This window comes from Plecotus auritus, assembly GCF_963455305.1.
Source record: "Plecotus auritus genome assembly, chromosome: 5".
Taxonomy (NCBI): domain Eukaryota; kingdom Metazoa; phylum Chordata; class Mammalia; order Chiroptera; family Vespertilionidae; genus Plecotus; species Plecotus auritus.
In genome coordinates, this window is record NC_137776.1 from 59,406,052 (window position 1) to 59,423,150 (window position 17,099).

Sequence of the window (17,099 nt, forward strand, 5' to 3'; positions counted from 1 at the left end):
ACATTTATTGTTAAATGAAAATAAAGGAAATTTATTACCTGTATATGGTACGGTAGTACGGTAGTTGTCAACACAAACCAGACAAACTGTGAATCCTACAGTATCAAGAATTTACTCATTTATTCAATGACAATCATGTCATCATCTTCTGGAACATCATCATAACAACCCAATTCCTGAATTTCCTGGTGAATTTCTTGTGATTCCATTTCTTTCAGAATCAGTGGACCAAATCTCTCATGTTTAGCAATAGCACTGTCTTTAAATGAGTACTTCTTGTCAAGGTAGCCTGCTCGCAGTGCATTTGCAATGCAACTGTCAATGATTTTCTCCCATGAATTCTTCACCCAAGTCACAACTTCTTGCAGTTTAGGTTTCACAAAGTTTCCACGCTGATTTCTCTCCATTCTGTTTTCAATGTAGTCATTAATTTCCATGCGCAAATTGTCTTTGAATGGCTTGTTTATTGCAATATCAAGAGTCTGGAGATAGGCCGTCATTCCTGCGGGAATCATTATCTGATCTATTTTTCTTTCGTGAAGAAATGTCTTCATGCCTTTAGTGCGGTGAGTGCTGGCTGCATCCCAGACTAGCAGACCTCTTTGGCTCCCTCGCATAACAGGCGGCAGCATTAAATCGACCCACTTCCTTATAACTGCTTGTGTGGCCCAGGCTTTTTCAGTTTCAAGAATAAAAACACCCAAAACACGTTCAATCTTTTCCTTCTTGCCCTTAGAAATGATTAAAGGTGGGATTTTAGTGCCATCCAGACGAATTGCCAAAATACAGGAAACACGTGCACTTTTGTAAGCAGTGGAGGGAATGTACACTAAGGAGACACCCCGCTGTTCGATTGTTGTTTGAGATGATTGGCCCATAAACACTGCAGTTTCATCCATAGCAATCATGTTGGAAAGATTGTATTTAGAGAAGTCAGCATCATCAATAAAGGACTTGAATGCAAGTGCTCGCTTAATAACTTGAGTATCTTCCAACCTAAACAATGTTGTAGATCTTCTTAAAGACAGTTCACTTTGCTGAAGGAAATTATCCAGCCAGTGTTGTGATGCTTTGAAGTCTTCGGGGGCTATGTCAAACTGTGGTGCCATTGCAAGGGCAAATTCTTGAATCTGAGCCCTATTCACAACCAAAGCCTTTGCTCTCCTGTCAACAACCCATTCACAGATCAGGTCTTCCAGCTCGGAAAATAATGGTTGCCGACCTGATCCACACTTGCGCTTTTTAGCATTTCCCTTGTCCACTTGTTCAATGAGGTTACCATACTCTGCTCACCATTTTCGGGCCAATCGGATACTCAACATCTTCTCTTTGCAGAAAGCAGTAAGATTTTGGCCCCAAGAGTCTTCCACAATTCCTTTCTTGTACTCCACGGAGTAGCTTTTTCTTTTTGCGCTCATTTCTAGGGGTAAAAAAAAAAGGAATTGGGGTATCAAGGTGGGGGGAGGGGGATCACTCAAAATGACACAGGGGGGGATCAGAGGGGGGAATCAAAATGGCACAGGAGAATCAGAGGGGGGATTACCGTTTTAGTAACCCCTTTTGATCCTCCTGTGTCATTTTGATTGTCCCCTCTGATCCACCTGTGTCATTTTAAGTGATCCCCCTCCCCCCACCCCTGTGCCACTGAACACCTTCACCAGACATCCCCCCTACCCCTTTATCAGACATTTACCCCCTGGGGCCTGCCTGGGGACTGTCACTGGGCTTGCTGGGGCCTGGATCTGGGCTGGAGCAGGGTCTACCACTGACTGAGAACCTTCAGTCATCATGAAGGCGGCCGCGAGCATCAGGTAGTGTCACCAGAGACAGACCAACACTCACCACCTTCGCCGTGTCCCGTCCGCTCTAATCCTCCTGTTCTTCTACACGCATCTGCGAAAGTCTCCTCCTCTCTCCCACCCCGTGCTCACCGCTCACTCCGACCTCCGCTCCGCCTCCACACAGCAGTGATGTCAGGACTCCGCGTAACGTCACTGGTTGCTAGACGCCAGTTGGGGCGGCCCTAGCTAGCGATCAGTTTACGGTAAATTAATTTTCATTCTGAGACAAAGCCTGGGGGCCTTATTTTGGGGGGATGCCTTATATTTCACTCAGAAGGAAACCTGTAAGTAGGTCTTATTTTCGGGAAGACACGGTAGTAAGTGTATTCAGAGTCTAAGTGACTAATTTCTACTCACTTGTCTTACAATAGGTGCAAGTCAAATGTCATAGCAAAAATACAAATTATTTCACATAATAGATGTTTAGGTTACTATTAGTAAGTTCAAACACATCAGCAAAAGTCAAGAATACATTATACTAAAAATTTCTAGGAAAGTGGGCAGTAGACATCAGTGCTGATAATTAAGAAAGAGGGAAATAGGTACCTGATAATTTTATTAGGTGTAGATGCTATTCTTTATTCATTGGGTAAAGTTTCAACCTATATTAGTAACTAATAATACTAAAACACATAGAGTATATAAACCATTTGTGTCAAACAAGTTTTTATTAGTAACTTCTGCCTGAGTAAATGTAAAGCTACTTTTGTTGTTTTGTTTTTCAGAATACTGAAAATATACTTCACACATTGACTCAGCATACGAGGTCTGAACTTAACCTTATTTTGTATTATAATTAAAGAATTAGTATGAGGATATATAACAGTTATTTTTATTAACTAGGTATGTCACCACTTGTGCCTTTGCCCCCAATATCCTTTTGCTTGCTACTGGTTCAATGGATAAAACAGTGAACATCTGGCAGTTTGACCTGGAAACACTTTGCCAAGGTTAGTAAGGACATTATATTTAACCTAGTTCAACCCCGTTCACCTCTAAAATGAGAAAATCAGTATTTTTTTTTTTTACAAATTATTAACATTGCTTTCCTCAATATAAAGTATACGTCCTTATTTAAATATAACTTAAAAGTAGTTTTAGAGAAGACAGTGTTAAAGTAGTTACCTATGTTAAAACTCTCAATAAATACTTTGGGTGCACACTCGTGTATATCACACGTCCCATAGTTTTGTAAGCTATTTATACTCCATACTCATTTTTTCAGATAAATATAGCCTGCAAACAAAATAGAAATCATAGTTTTATTTTGCTCGTTTTATTTTTGGCCTCATTCAAGCAATGCTGACACATAATTTAAGAGTTTTATTTATTTTTATCACTGCCAAAATTAACCAAATACTGGTGCTAATATGCAGATGAGAGAGCCAATAGAATTCTTTTCCTGATAAGAATTTTATATAATAAAGAAAAATTGTTTTTATTCAGCAAAAAAAAGTTCCAAAAGAGTAGTATTTAATGTATCAACTAGCACTTTAATTATACATGCTATTTGATATTCTGAAAAGTTTTAAAGGGATGTTAAAGTAATAAAACACAGATTTAAGGACATTTTATTTTTAATATATAAAGGAAACCGTTTTTCTTTTGTGTGTTGTTTTTTCACTTGCCTATTTGTTTGTGGGATTGTTTTGTTTGCTTTTTAAGTAAGGAGCACAGAAGGGCAACTGAAGCAGTTCACTGAAGATTGGTCCGAAGATGATGTCTCAGCGTGGCTTTGTGCACAAGATTTGAAAGACCTTGTTGGTGTTTTCAAAATGAATAACATCGATGGGAGAGAATTGTTGAATCTTACAAAAGAAAGCCTGGCTGATGATTTGAAAATTGGTAAGATTAGTGAAAGATTATGTCTTTGTATAGGACAATATATTTTCACTAGGTTATGGCAGTGATTTTCAACCTTTTTCATTACATGGAGCACATAAACTAATTACTAAAATTCTGCAGCACACCAAAAAATATATTATTTTTTGCCAATTTGATAAAAAATAGGTATAATTTTGATTCAGTCATACCAGATGGCTATTGTTAGTTGGCTGTTGTCATTTTGTTATTTGACAATCTAAGGGAAAGAGGTCAATGCCCCTGACTAAATAGTTAAGATATTGCATGTTCTAAAAATTCTTATAGCACACTTGTTGAAAATGCTGGATTATGGAAAATAAGTGTTTAGGTAACTTAAGCCACCATATAACTGTAATTTTAGGGGGGCTAGGTGAAAAAAGTGAAGGGATTAAGCAGAAAAAAAACAACCTCATAGACAAATACATAGACAACAGTATAGTGATTACCAGCGGGGAGACAGGAGAGAGAGGGGAGATAGAAGAGAGTAAAGGGAGGATAAATGGTGATGGAAGGAGACTTGACTTGGGTTGGTAAACACAATGCAATGTAGATGATGTGTTGTAGAATTGTACCCCTGAAACCTATATAATTTTATTAACCATTCTCACCCCAATAAATTCAATAAAAAAGTAAATTTTAAAAATACTTTTAAATTTGAGATGTAATTACATGATAAAACTCACCCTTTTATAAGTGAACAATGCAGTGATTTTTAGTATATTTATGGGGTTGTACAACTACTACCACTACCTAATTTTGAACATTTTCATCACTTCAAAAGAAACCCCATGCCTATTAGCAGTCACTCCTTATTCCCTTTCTCTCTAGTCCCTGGCAACTGCTAATCTACTTTCTGTCTCTAAGGATTTGCCTATTTTTTGTTGTTGTTTTACTTGTATTTTATTCAGACAATTTAAACATTTGTTTTATTTCTACATCTTTATTTGTTTTCTTCTATTTTTTTAAAATTCTTTAAGGATTTGCCTATTCTTGACATTTCATATGGCCTTTTGTGTCTGGCCTCTTTTACTTAATCGAAGATTTTCAAGGTTTATCCATGTTGTAGCATATTTAGTACTTAATGTCTTTTCATGATCGAATAATATTCCATTGTATAAATTTATCACTTTTTGCTTATCCATTCTTCAGGTGATTGAATTTAGCTGTTATAATAATGCTGCTAGGAAATTCATGCACAAGTTGAGTGAGCATCTGTTGCAGTTTTCTTGGCTGTATAATTAGGAATGGAATTGATAGGTCAGATGGTAACTCTGTGCTTACATTTGAGGAACTGCCAGACTATTTTCCAAAGCAGCTGTGCTATTTTACATTCTCACTAGCAATGTATAGGGATTACAATTTCTCCATATCATCAACACTTGTTTGCTTTCTAAAATATAGCCATCCTTGTGGTTTCTCATTGTGGTTTTGATACGCACTTTCCTGGTGATTAGTGTGCTTGTTTTATATCATCTTTGGAGAAATGTCTATTCAGATTCTTTGCCCATATTAAAAATAGGTGCCTGGCTGGGTGTGGCTCATAGTTGAGCATCAACCCAGGAACTAAGAGGTCACCGATTGCCGGTCAGGGCATATGCCCAGGTTACGGGCTCGATCCCCAGTAGGGGGCATGTAGGAAGCAGCCATTCAATGATTCTTTCTCATCATTGACGTTTCTATCTCTCCCTCTCCCTTCCACTCTGAAATCAATAAAAATATATTTAAAAAAAAACAAACAAAAAACTAGGTTGTCTTTTTGTTGTTGAGTTGTTTATATATGTTTAGATGCCAGACCCTTATCAGATATAAATATTTTTTCCCTTTACTACACAAAAGTATTAAATTTTGATGAAGTCTACTTTATCTCTGTGTGTTTTTTTTTTCTTTTGTTGGGTGTAATATCTAAGAAACCATTGCCTAATCAAAGATTTACACCTATGTTTTCTTGTATGACTTTTATGATTTAGCTCTTAGATTTAGGTGTGTGATCAATTTCTACTTTATTTTTATAAATGATATAAAGTAGAAGTCCAGCTTCATTTTTTTAGATATGGATATCTAGTTGTCTTAGCACCATTTGTTGAAAAAACTGTTCTTTCCCCTTTGAATTATCTTGGCACCTTGTTGAAAAATCAGTTGACCCTATATGCGAGGGTTTAGTTCTAGACTCTCAATTCTATTTCATTGATCTGTTTGTCTGTTATACTAGTACCACACTGTCTTAATTACTGTAGATTTGTAGTAAATTTTGAAATTGAAAAGTGTTTTTTTTTTTTTTTTTCAAGATTGGTTTTGCTACTCTGGGTCCTTTCCATTTCCATATGAATTTTATGCAAAATTTTAATTTCTGCAAAAGAGCCACCTGATATTCACAAGGATTATATTGAATTTGTAGACTAATCTGAGGATTACTGTCATCTTAACAATATTAAACTTTTTAATCCATAAGCACAGGATATTTTTCTGTTTTTTCAGGTCTTTAAAAAATTTCAAGTTTTTGTAATTTTCAGTGTTCAAGTCATTTTTTTCTTAAGTGTAAAATTCAGTGGTTTTTAGTAAATATATCACTCCTAATTTCAGAACATTTTTTACCCTCCAAAAGAACCCCAATCTCTTCCAAGCCTCTGGCAACCACTAATCTACTTTTTCTCTCTATGGATTTTCCCATTTTTGACGTTTTTTGTAAGTGGAACCATACAATATGTGGCCTTTGTATCTGGCTTCTTTTATTTAACATAATACTTTAGGGTTCAGTCATGTTTTTGTGTGTATAAGTATTCATTTTCTTTTTATGGCTGAATAATATTCCATTGTATGGTATGGCTATACCACATTTTGTTTATCCATTTACCACTTGATGGACATTTGGGTTGCTTCCACTTCTTGGCTATTATCAACTATGCTGTTATGAACATATATGTCTGTGTTTTTATGTGAATATATGCTTTCATTTGTCTTGGGTATAATTAGGAATAGAATAACTCTACATTTAACATTTTGAGGAACTGCCAGACTCTTCCAAAGCAGCTGTACCATTTTTCATTCCCGCCAGTAATATGTGAGGATCCCAATTTCTTCATCTTTTTTAGCACCTGTTGTTACCTATCTTCTTGATTATAGCCATTCTAGCAGATATGAAGTGGTTAATTTTATTGTGGTTTTGATTTGCATTTACCTAATGACATGGAGCATCTTTTCAAGAGCTTATTGGCCATTTGTAATCTTTTGGGAGAAATGTCTATTTGGATCCTTTGCCCTTTTAAAATGGGCTTATTTGCCTTTTTATTGTTGAGTTGTAGGAGTTGTTTATGTATTCTGGATACTAGATCCTTATCAAAAACAGTTTGAAGTCTTCGTGTCATGCTCTAATAAACATAAGAAATAGACACTATTCTCAATATGCTATAGTAAAATCTTAATTAACCAGAAAGTTTAGGAAATAGAATATCTATAATGAGATTTATTGTTAACAAAGAGTCAAATAACAGTGTTTATTATCAAGGACCATTTTAAAGTCTAGTATTATACTTTCTTTTACTTTTTCATATTGTATTTCCAAGAAACCATAAAAGCAAATGAGAGATTTTTATTTTCTAACCTAAAATTACATCAAATGCTTTTTCAAACTTAATACATCCACTGTCTTAACATCATCAGATTTTGCAAGTTTCAAATTTCAATTCCTAATAATACAGTACTTCCTTATGTAGATTTTTACTTGTTGCCTAACTGCCTATGTTGTTAAGGAATAGAACATTTAGCATTTTTTTTTCTTTATACATGATAAAGGCAGAACGTTCCCTTCAAATCTAGTTACTGTGGGCTGACTTCCTATTGGAGTGGGCTGAACATCCCAGTTCAGCTGCTGCTCTTAGATAGCCATCCCCACTTGCCAGTGAGTGCTTGTTGGGCATTTTAGGGTCGCCTTTCCTCAGGCCCATCAGATATCCTGTGGCTTCCACACAGATGTCAGCTTCTGGTCTTCTGGATGTTGATGGTTTGTCGTCATCTACTTATACCATTGTGGGGTTCATAAGGATACCTTGCTACCTTGTTTTGTTGGAAATATCTGTGGGATTTGAGTTTGCTATCTAGTTGTCTGTTTTTATGTGGGGGTTCAGAGGAATTAAATTCAGAAGCTACTAGAGGCCTGGTGCACGAAATTTGTGCACGGGGGTGTGTGTTCCTCAGCCCAGCCTGCACCCTCTCCAATCTGGGACTCCTTGAGGGATGTCCGACTGCCCATAAACGGGCAGTTGGACATCCCTCTCACAATCCAGGACTGTTGGCTCCCAACTGCTTGCCTGCCTGCCTTCCTGATTGCCCCTAACCGCTTCTGCCTGCCAGTCTGATCACCCCCTAACCCAGCCATGGGCAAACTACGGCCCGCGGGCTGGATCCGGCCCGTTCGGCTGTTCTGTCCGGCCCGCGGAGCCAAAAGAGTGGAGGGTTCTCTTGCTCTCCCCTCCGCTCCTTTACTTTGAATTTATATTAGTTCACACAAACACTCAATCTATGCTTTTGTTCTGGCCCTCGGGTCCAGTTTAAGAACCCATTGTGGCCTTCGAGTCAAAAAGTTTGCCCACCCCTGCCCTAACCACTTCCCTGCCAGCCTGATTGATGCCTAACTACTCCCCTGCCAGCCTGTTTGTCCCTAACTGCCCTCCCCTGCAGGCCTGGTCACCCCTAACTGCCCTCCCCTGCAGGCCTGGTCACCCCTAACTGCCCTCCCCTGTATCCCTGGTCCCCAACTGCCCTCCCCTGCAGGCCTGGTCACCCCTAACTGCCCTCCCCTGCAGGCCTGGGTCCCCCCCGCCAACTGCCCTCCCCTGCAGGCTTGATTGCCCACAACTGCCCTCCCTTGCAGGCCTGGTCCCTCCCAACTGCCCCCCCCCCCTGCTGGCCCTTGTGGCAGCGATCTTGTGTCCACATGGGGGCAGCCATCTTTGACCACATGGGGGCAGCCATCTTGTATGTTGGAGTGATGATCAATTTGCATATTACTCTTTCATTAGATAGGATAGAGGCCTGGTGCACGGGTGGGGGTGGGGGCCGGCTGGTTTGCCCTGAAGGGTGTCCTGGATCAGGGTGGGGGTTCCCTTGGGGCGTGGGGCAGCCTGGGCGAGGGGCTTGTGGTGGTTTGCAGGCTGGCCACGCCTCCCAGTGACCCAAGCGGAGGCCCTGGTATCTGGGATTTATTTATCTTCTATAATTGAAACTTTGTAGCCTTGAGTGGAGGCCAAGGCAGGCCAGGGCTGCAGAAGCTTGGCTTCCTCCATTGCCGGGGGCAACTCAAGCCCTGCTCTCTCCAGCTCTGTGGCTACCACCATTTTTGTTGGGATTTATTTATCTTCTATAATTGAAACTTTGTAGCCTTGAGTGGAGGCCTGGGCCAGCCAGGGTGTGTGGAAAGCTTGGCTTCCTCCATTGCTGGGGAAATCCCCGCCTCCTGCTCTCTCCGTGGCTACAGCCATTTTGGTTGGGTTAATTTGCATACTCGCTCATGATTGGCTTGTGGGTGTAGCAGAGTGATGGTTAATTTGCATATTACTCTTTTATTAGATAGGATACTGTTCCCATCTCCTGTAAGTCCTTTTGAAAATCCCTACTGTAACTACAGCCATGTTTTTCTTTCCTGATTATAGATGTTAGGATTACTTGTCTTCTCATGATCAGTAAGAGGGTTTTTTATTATTATTAATTTTAAAAAAATCCAAAGTAGTGAAAAATTTTATTTCTGAGACCTGAGCTTTGGTTCTCTTGTTCTCTCTGGGTGGGAGTGAAGGGTGAGGAGGTGATTCATGACCAGCCTGCTGGGCTGAGCTTGTTGGCTCCAGGCTGTAGCACCTCTAGCTAAAACTGGCATTGCTGCTTCATCACTGATCTTATAGGACAAAGTTGGGGAGAATGAAGGGTACAAGTGGAAAGGTCCCTCTTCCCCTTCATGGATACAAATCCCTGCTGTAAGCTGTCATCTCCCATCCCCCAACTTTGGAACCCAGTTACCTCTGTTTCCTCACGGGTTTTCTAAGTTTTTTTTTCTATGTTTGATGATTGTGTCTAGACTTTATCATTCTTTATTATGTAGCATTTCCAGGGGTAAGTAAGGGTTGGGGAGGAGGGTACAGGAGCTGGTGGCCTTTTAACTTGTCATCTTATTCAGAACTAGATGCCTTTTCAGGGTTATAGTATATACAGGCATACCTCATTTTATTGTGCTTTGTTTTGTTGCACCTTGCTTTTTAAAAAATATATATTTTTATTGATTTCAAAGGGGAAGGGGGAGAGGGAGAGAGAGACAGAAACATCAATAAGAGAGAAACATCGATCAGCTGCCTCCTGCACACCTCCTACTGGGGATGTGCCCGCAACCAAGGTACATGCCCTTGACCAGAATCGAACCCGGGACCCTTCAGTCCGCAGGCCGACGCTCTATCCACTGAGCCAAACCGGTTTCGGCACTGCTTCCTTTTTTAAAATGACATTAAAATTGGACAAGGATTACACACAATTTAACTTTTTCTTATCTGGGATATTTTGAAGAGGCTTTCTATAGTCACTATTATAAATATTACATAAGATTCTAAATATTAGCCAATGTATAATATTTTTGACAGAATGGGAAATATATTTTTCAGAATATTAAATGTTTTTATATCTTCTTATTAGATGTTGTATAATTATCCCTTTAAATGAGATGACTACTGTCTAATTATATACCTGCTGTGGTGCTTTTAAAAAATTGTTTAACAAATCCTCAGTTTGGTTCCGTGAATTGCATAGGAATCTCAGTATGCAGTGAGCAGTCCCTAAGAGGCAGGCAGCTGCTAAGTTGGCTTGACACACTTCCTTTGATATGGTCAGGGAGTCCAAATAGATTTAAATAGCTTACAGCACAGCAGGCAACATAGCTTCATGTTCAGATTGGTTCCCCTTTTCCCCTAAGCCTTGTGGGGACAATGTAGTATGTTTGTGTCACAGCTGAGAAACCTTAAGCCCTTACCCACCCACCCCTGCCAATCTTATAAGGGGATTGCTAACAAACAAGCCCAAGAGGAAGACATTATCTTTTTACTTATCTGGAAACAGACCTACCTTCTGATTGGAAGGGAGACACTTACTCTAGCTTCCAAGGATGTTTGCAGATGTCCTTGAAAAGGTGTCTCTGCTATCTTTTTTAAGGTGTGTATAAACACCATCAGAAAGCAAGTTGATAACGCTTTTCATGGGAAATAGGGAGCATTCTGAAATGTAATTCTTTTCTTCCATCCACAGCACCCCAAACATCTCCACCTAAAGTAGTTCTGTTACCTTGTTCTAAACATGTAAACAGCTAGTAACATTAAACTTTTTGAAATTAAAAATTAAGAATTTTAAAACTTAAGATAAAAGTAAAAATACAAATGAATGAAACGTGTGTACAGTCTTAGACAAACAGATGAACTTTGTGATTGCGTTTCATATGAGAATTACCAAATAATATATCCAATTTCATAAGGTTTAAAAACATAAGATGGGATATTTTATTGAATTTATTGGGGTGACCATTTAATAATAGTATATAGGTTTTAGGTATATCGTTCCACAACACGTCATCTGTATATTGTATTGTGTGTTTACCACCTCAAGTCAAGTCTTTTTTTTTTTGAATTTTTATAATTGTCCTTTTTATTGAATTCATTGGGGGTAACACTAATCAATACAACTATACAGGTTTCAAGTGGACAAGTCTGTAATACATCAACTGTATATTGCATTCTGCATTCACTGCACAAAGTCAAGTCTCCTTCCATCACCATTTACCTCTTTTTAAAAAAATGTTTTTATTGATTTTAGAGAGGAAGAGAGAGAGAGAGAGAGAGAGAGAAACATCAATGAGAGAGATTATTGATATCGGCCTCATGCACGCCACCTACTGGGGACGGAGTCAGAAACTTGGGCAAGTGCTCTGACCTGGAATTGAACTGTGACCTCCTGATTCATGGGTCAATGCTCAAACACTGAGCCACACCAACCGGGCTTAAGTCTCTTTCCATCTCTATTTATTCCTCTTACCTCTTCTACCTCCCCATATCATTATACTGTTGTTTACATTATTCTGACCATCTTTAAAATTTATTTTTAGGAATTTTTTTTGTCTAAACACTAATAACAAGCCTTTTCTGATTTTGTGTAGTATAATATTGTTCAGCAGTCTAAAATTCTTGAGGAACTTTCAGAATCTAAGATTGCTTAGAATAAATAGTCTATTGCTGATTTATATTAACCACACAATATTCTATACTATAAAAATTCATGAAAGGATTTATAAAGAAAACAACAGTTCAATGTGGTAAACAGTGTCTCAAGGTTTTTACTTGTAACAGATAAAATCTTCCCCTATTTGTTAAAGAGTTGCATAAAGGTTACCAGGAGTTCTCCAGTCCTAACAGAGTAAATTTCTTTTTAGAATCTCTAGGGCTGCGCAGTAAAGTTCTGAGGAAAATCGAAGAGCTCAGGACAAAGGTGAAAACGCTTTCTTCTGAAATTCCTGATGAATTTATATGTCCTATCACTAGGGAGCTTATGCAGGATCCTGTCATCGCTTCAGGTATGTGTGATACTCCTCTAAATTTCAGAGCATACTGTGTGCTAAGTGAATAAATAATGTAGACAGTTCACATAAGTTTTATAAATGTGGATAAATTTCAAAATTCCTCTTCTGTTTCGTGGAAATAGTTTTTTTGTGTGTGTTTTTTTTTAAACTCATTATATCGGAGGTAAATTATTATTGAATATTGTATATTTCTTTTTTTTAATTTATTGGGGTGACATTGGTTAATATGATCATAGAGGTTTCAGGTGTGGGTTTCTGTGTTACAAGATCTGTATATTGCATTGTGTGCACCACCCAAGTCAAATCTTCTCTTGTCACCATATATTAAGTCCTCTTCACTCTTCACCCCCTTCCCTCTGGCAACTACCACACTGCTGTTTGTGTCCACGAATTTCAGTTTTATATCCCACATATGAGTGAAATCATGGTTCTTAACTGTTTCTGACTCACATATTTCACTTAGCATAATATTCTCAAGGTCCATCCTTTCTTATGCCTGAGTAGTATTCTAATCCTCTATCGCAGGACACTTTGGTTGTTTCCATGTCTTGGCCACCATGCATAATGCTGCAGTGAGCATAGGGGTGCATGTATCTTTGCAAATACATGATTTCGAGGTTTTCGGGTAGATACCCAGAAGAGGCATTGCTGGATCCTGTGGTAGTCCTATTCTTAATTTTTTGAGGAATCACCAGACTGTTTTTCTATAGTGGCTGTATCAGTTTACATTCCCACCAGCAGTGAATGAGGGTTTTCTTTCTCCACAGTTGCTCCAACACTTGTTACTATTTGTCTTGTTGATAATAGCCATTCTAACAGGCATGAGGTGGTACCTTATTGTAGTTTTGATTTGTATTTCCCTAATTCAGGGTGGGAAACATCCGGCCCAAAAGCCAAATAGCGCAAAAGCATTGGGTCTGGCCCTGCCAAGGCGTTAAGGGTGAGTTAATGAAATGTTTGACCAAATATAGCAGGCTAATTTTCAAGTTGATAATTTTATGTGGCCTAAGAATCTATATATATATAAAGAAGAAATATGCAAATTAGGCTGGGACGCTGTACGAGTCACAACTGGACAGGAGGAGGTTGCACGCAGGTGAGGCCCGGAGCGGAGACTGAGACAGAGATGGGGGCCGGTGCCCCGGGTCGGGCCGGCCCCCCAGAGCCGGAGCAGACATGGACAGGGACAGGAGGGCCGGCCCGCAGCCTCTGTGGCCGCGCGCAGGCCTGGAGAGGAGCGGCTCCCTCCCGCCTGCTGCGGAATTGGTGCAGGTCCCTCCCGACTCCCGTGGAAGCAGCGCGACTCCCTCCCGGCTCCCGTGGGCACCAGTGGCTCACTTATGCCTCCCGCAGAAGTTGCACGGCTTCCGTGGAAGCAGCGTGGCTCCGGACGGCGCGCTGTGGTTCCCGCCGGCTCCCATGGAAGCGGCGGGCGGCCTACTGCGTGCAATAATGCGCAATGACCTACTAGTGATGTTGTAAATATCCAGATGGTCCTTGGCAGAAAAAAGGTTCCCCACCTCTGCTAATTGCTAGTGAGGTTGAACATCTTTTCATGTATCTGTTGGCTGTTTGTATGTCTTCTTGGGAGAAGTGTCTGTTCAGGTCTTTTGCTTATTTTTTGATTGGGTTGTTTGTGTGTTTGGTGTTGAGTTTTATGGGTTCATTATATATTTTGGAAATTAAACCTTTGTCGGAGTCACTGTTTGCAAATATCATCTCCCATTTGGTTGGCTGCCTCTGTTTTGTTGTCAGTTTCTTATGCTGTGCAGAAGCTTTTTAGTTTGATATAGTCCCATTCATTTATTTTTGCCTTTACTTCCCTTACCTTTCGGGTTAAGTTCATAAAATGTTCTCTATGACCAAGGTCCATAAGTTTAGTGCCTGTATTTTCTATGTAACTTATTTATTTTTTTAATATTTTTATTGATTTCAGAGAGGAAGGGAGAGGGAGAGGGAGAGGGAGAGAGAGATAGAAACATCAATGATGAGAGAGAATCATTGATTGGCTGCCTTCTGCACTCCCCCTACTGGGGATCGAGCCTGCCACCTGGGCATGTGCCCGTGACCGAAATTGAACCAAGGACCCTTCAGTCCACAGGCCGACACTCTATCCACTGAGCAAAACCAGCCAGGGCCTATGTAATTTATTGTTTCAGGTTTTACATTTAGGTCTTTGATCCATTTTGAATTAATTTTTATACATGGGGACAAACAGTAATCCAGTTTCATTCTTTTCCATGTGGCTTTCCAATTTTCCCGGCATCATTTATTGAAGAGACTCTTTACTCCAATGTGTGCTTCTGGCTCCTTTGTCAAAAATTTTCTGCCCATATACTAGTACATGTGGTTTTTATATCTGGGCTCTCGATTCTGTATGTCTGTTTCTCTGCCAGTAACATGCTGCTTTGATTATCATAGCTCTGTAGTATAATTTGAAGTCAGGTAATGTGATAACTTCCAGCTTCATTCTTTTTTCTCAGGATTGCTTTGGCTATTCGGGGTCTTTTGTGGTTCCATACAAATCTGATGATTTCGTGTCCTAGTTCTTTTAAAAATGACGTTGGGATTTTGATGGGGATTGCATTAAATCTGTATATTGCTTTAGCCATTTTAACTATGATGATTCTTGCCCTAACTGGCTTGGCTCAGTGGATGGAGCGTCGGCCTGCGGACTGAGGGGTCCCAGGTTCGATTCCAGTCAAGGGCATGTACCTTGGTTGCGAGGACATCCCCAGTTGGGGGTGTGCAGGAGGCAGCTGATCGATAATTCTCTCTCATCGATGTTTCTAGCTCTGTATCCCTCTCCCTTCCTCTCTGTAAAAAATTAATAAAATATATTTTTTAAAAAATGCCACAAATCTTTATATTGTAAATAGCGCTGCACATCTTGGTACTCCTTTCTTTCTGCTGTTTCCATTATTTAGGGTTATTTTCGTGACATGTGTGCCCCAAAACAGAATTAGCCAATCAAAGAATACTTTATGAACATGAAAAAGAACAGTCTTGATAGTTTTTGTTAAATTTGTCATTAGATTTTTCTATCCATAAAAAGTTTACAGTACTAATATATAGTTAAGTGTACCTGTTTTTCCAGTTTTGTTATCATTGAATTTTATAACTCTTTTGGTGAGTTTAATGATTGTTTGGAAATAAATTCCTTATATTGTTAGGCAATAAATTTTTCTTTTCTTTTTACCTAGTATCTTTACCTCATCATTTTTTTTCAAAATTGTATTTATTTCGGTAACATTAGTTAATAAGTTTCAGGTGTACAGTTCTATAATACAACATCTGTATATTGCACTGTGTGTTCACCACCCAGAGTCTAATCTTCTTCCATCACCATATATTTGGCTCCCTTTACCCTATTCATCTTCCCTCTACCCCTTTCCCTCTGGTACCTGCCACTGTTATCTTTGTCTATAAGTTTTTGTTCTGTTTTGTTTGTTCATTGCTTTCTGTTTTATATCCCACATATGAGTGAAATCATATGGATGCAATCTTTGCAGAGGGATTCTTGTCCTTTTCCATCTGACATATTTCACTTAGCATGATACTCTCAATATCCATTTATTACTTTTTATGGTTGAGTAGTGTGTGTATGTGATGTCTTTTTTATCCACTCATCTGTCAAAAGACACTTAAATTGTTTTTATGACGTGGCTATTGTGAAGAATGCTGCAGTGAGCATAGTGGTATGTATATCTTTTATGAATAAGTGTTTTCAAAATTTTGGGGTAGATACTTAGAAGAGGGATTGTTGGGTCATATGGTTGTTCTATTCTTAGTTTTTTGTTTTTGTTTTTGAGGAGCCTTCATACTATTTTCCATAGAGGCTGCACTAATTTATATTCCCATCAGAATGTACAAGGGTTCTCTTTTCTCCACATTCTTTCCAACACTTATTTCTTGTCTTATTGATAATAGCCATTTTAACAGGTGTTAGATGGTATATCATTGTGGTTGGGTTTGCATTTATTTTAATAGCTAGTGAGGGTGAGCATCTTTTCATATATCTGTTGGCCATTTGTATGACTTTTTGGAAAAAGTGCCTGTTCTGGTCCTCTGCTAATTTTTCAATTGGTTTGTTTTTTTGTTGTTGACTTGTATGAGTTCTTTGTATATCTTGGAAGTATATTTGCAAACATATTCCCCCATTTTGTTGGTTGCCTTTTTGTTGATGTTTTCTTTTGCCGTGTAGAAGCTTTTATTTAAAAAAAGTTTCCTTAGAAGCCTTTATTTTGAGGTAATCTGTTCATTTATTTTTGCTTTTACTTCCCTTGCATTTAAGGTTAAGTTCACAAAAACCCCTGTGAGACCAAGGTCCGTAAGTTTAGTGCCTATGATTTAAATCTTTAACCAATTTTGAGTTAATTTTTGTGTATGGTGTCAGATAGCATTCTAGTTTCATTCTATTGTATGTGGTTTTTCAATTTTCCCACCACCATTTATTGAAGAGGCTTTCTTTCTCCATTGTATGTTTTTGGCTCCTTTGTTGAAAATTAGTTGCTCATATATGTATGGATTTATTTCTGGGCTCTCTATCCTATTTTGTTCATCTATGTGTCTATTTTTCTGCCATTACCATGCTGTTTTGATTATTATGGCTTTGTAGTGTAATTTGAAGTCTGGGAATGGGATTCCTCCAGCTTTGTTCTTTTTTTTCTCAGTATTGCTTTGGCTATTTGGGGTTCCATACAAATGTCATGGTTTTTTGTTTTTTTTTCCTATTTCTTTGAAAAATGTCATAGGAATTTTGATGGGAATTGCATTATGTCTGTATATTGCTTTAAGTA

General features: G+C 38.9%; 1 protein-coding gene across 3 annotated transcripts in view; it reads left to right on the forward strand.

The window, feature by feature from the left end:
• Nucleotides 1-17,099, forward strand: part of WDSUB1 (WD repeat, sterile alpha motif and U-box domain containing 1) — a 49,454-nt gene that overhangs the window by 15,902 nt on the left and 16,453 nt on the right. For all 3 annotated transcript variants that reach the window (XR_013960598.1, XM_080668110.1, XM_080668111.1), the window contains 4 exons: nt 2,567-2,607; nt 2,685-2,791; nt 3,507-3,686; nt 12,154-12,294. Coding sequence is in view for 2 of the 3 variants with exons in the window: in XM_080668110.1 (XP_080524236.1) it covers nt 2,567-2,607; nt 2,685-2,791; nt 3,507-3,686; nt 12,154-12,294 (469 nt within the window). In the remaining variant the exon portion in view is untranslated. The remainder of the gene's footprint in view (nt 1-2,566; nt 2,608-2,684; nt 2,792-3,506; nt 3,687-12,153; nt 12,295-17,099) is intronic.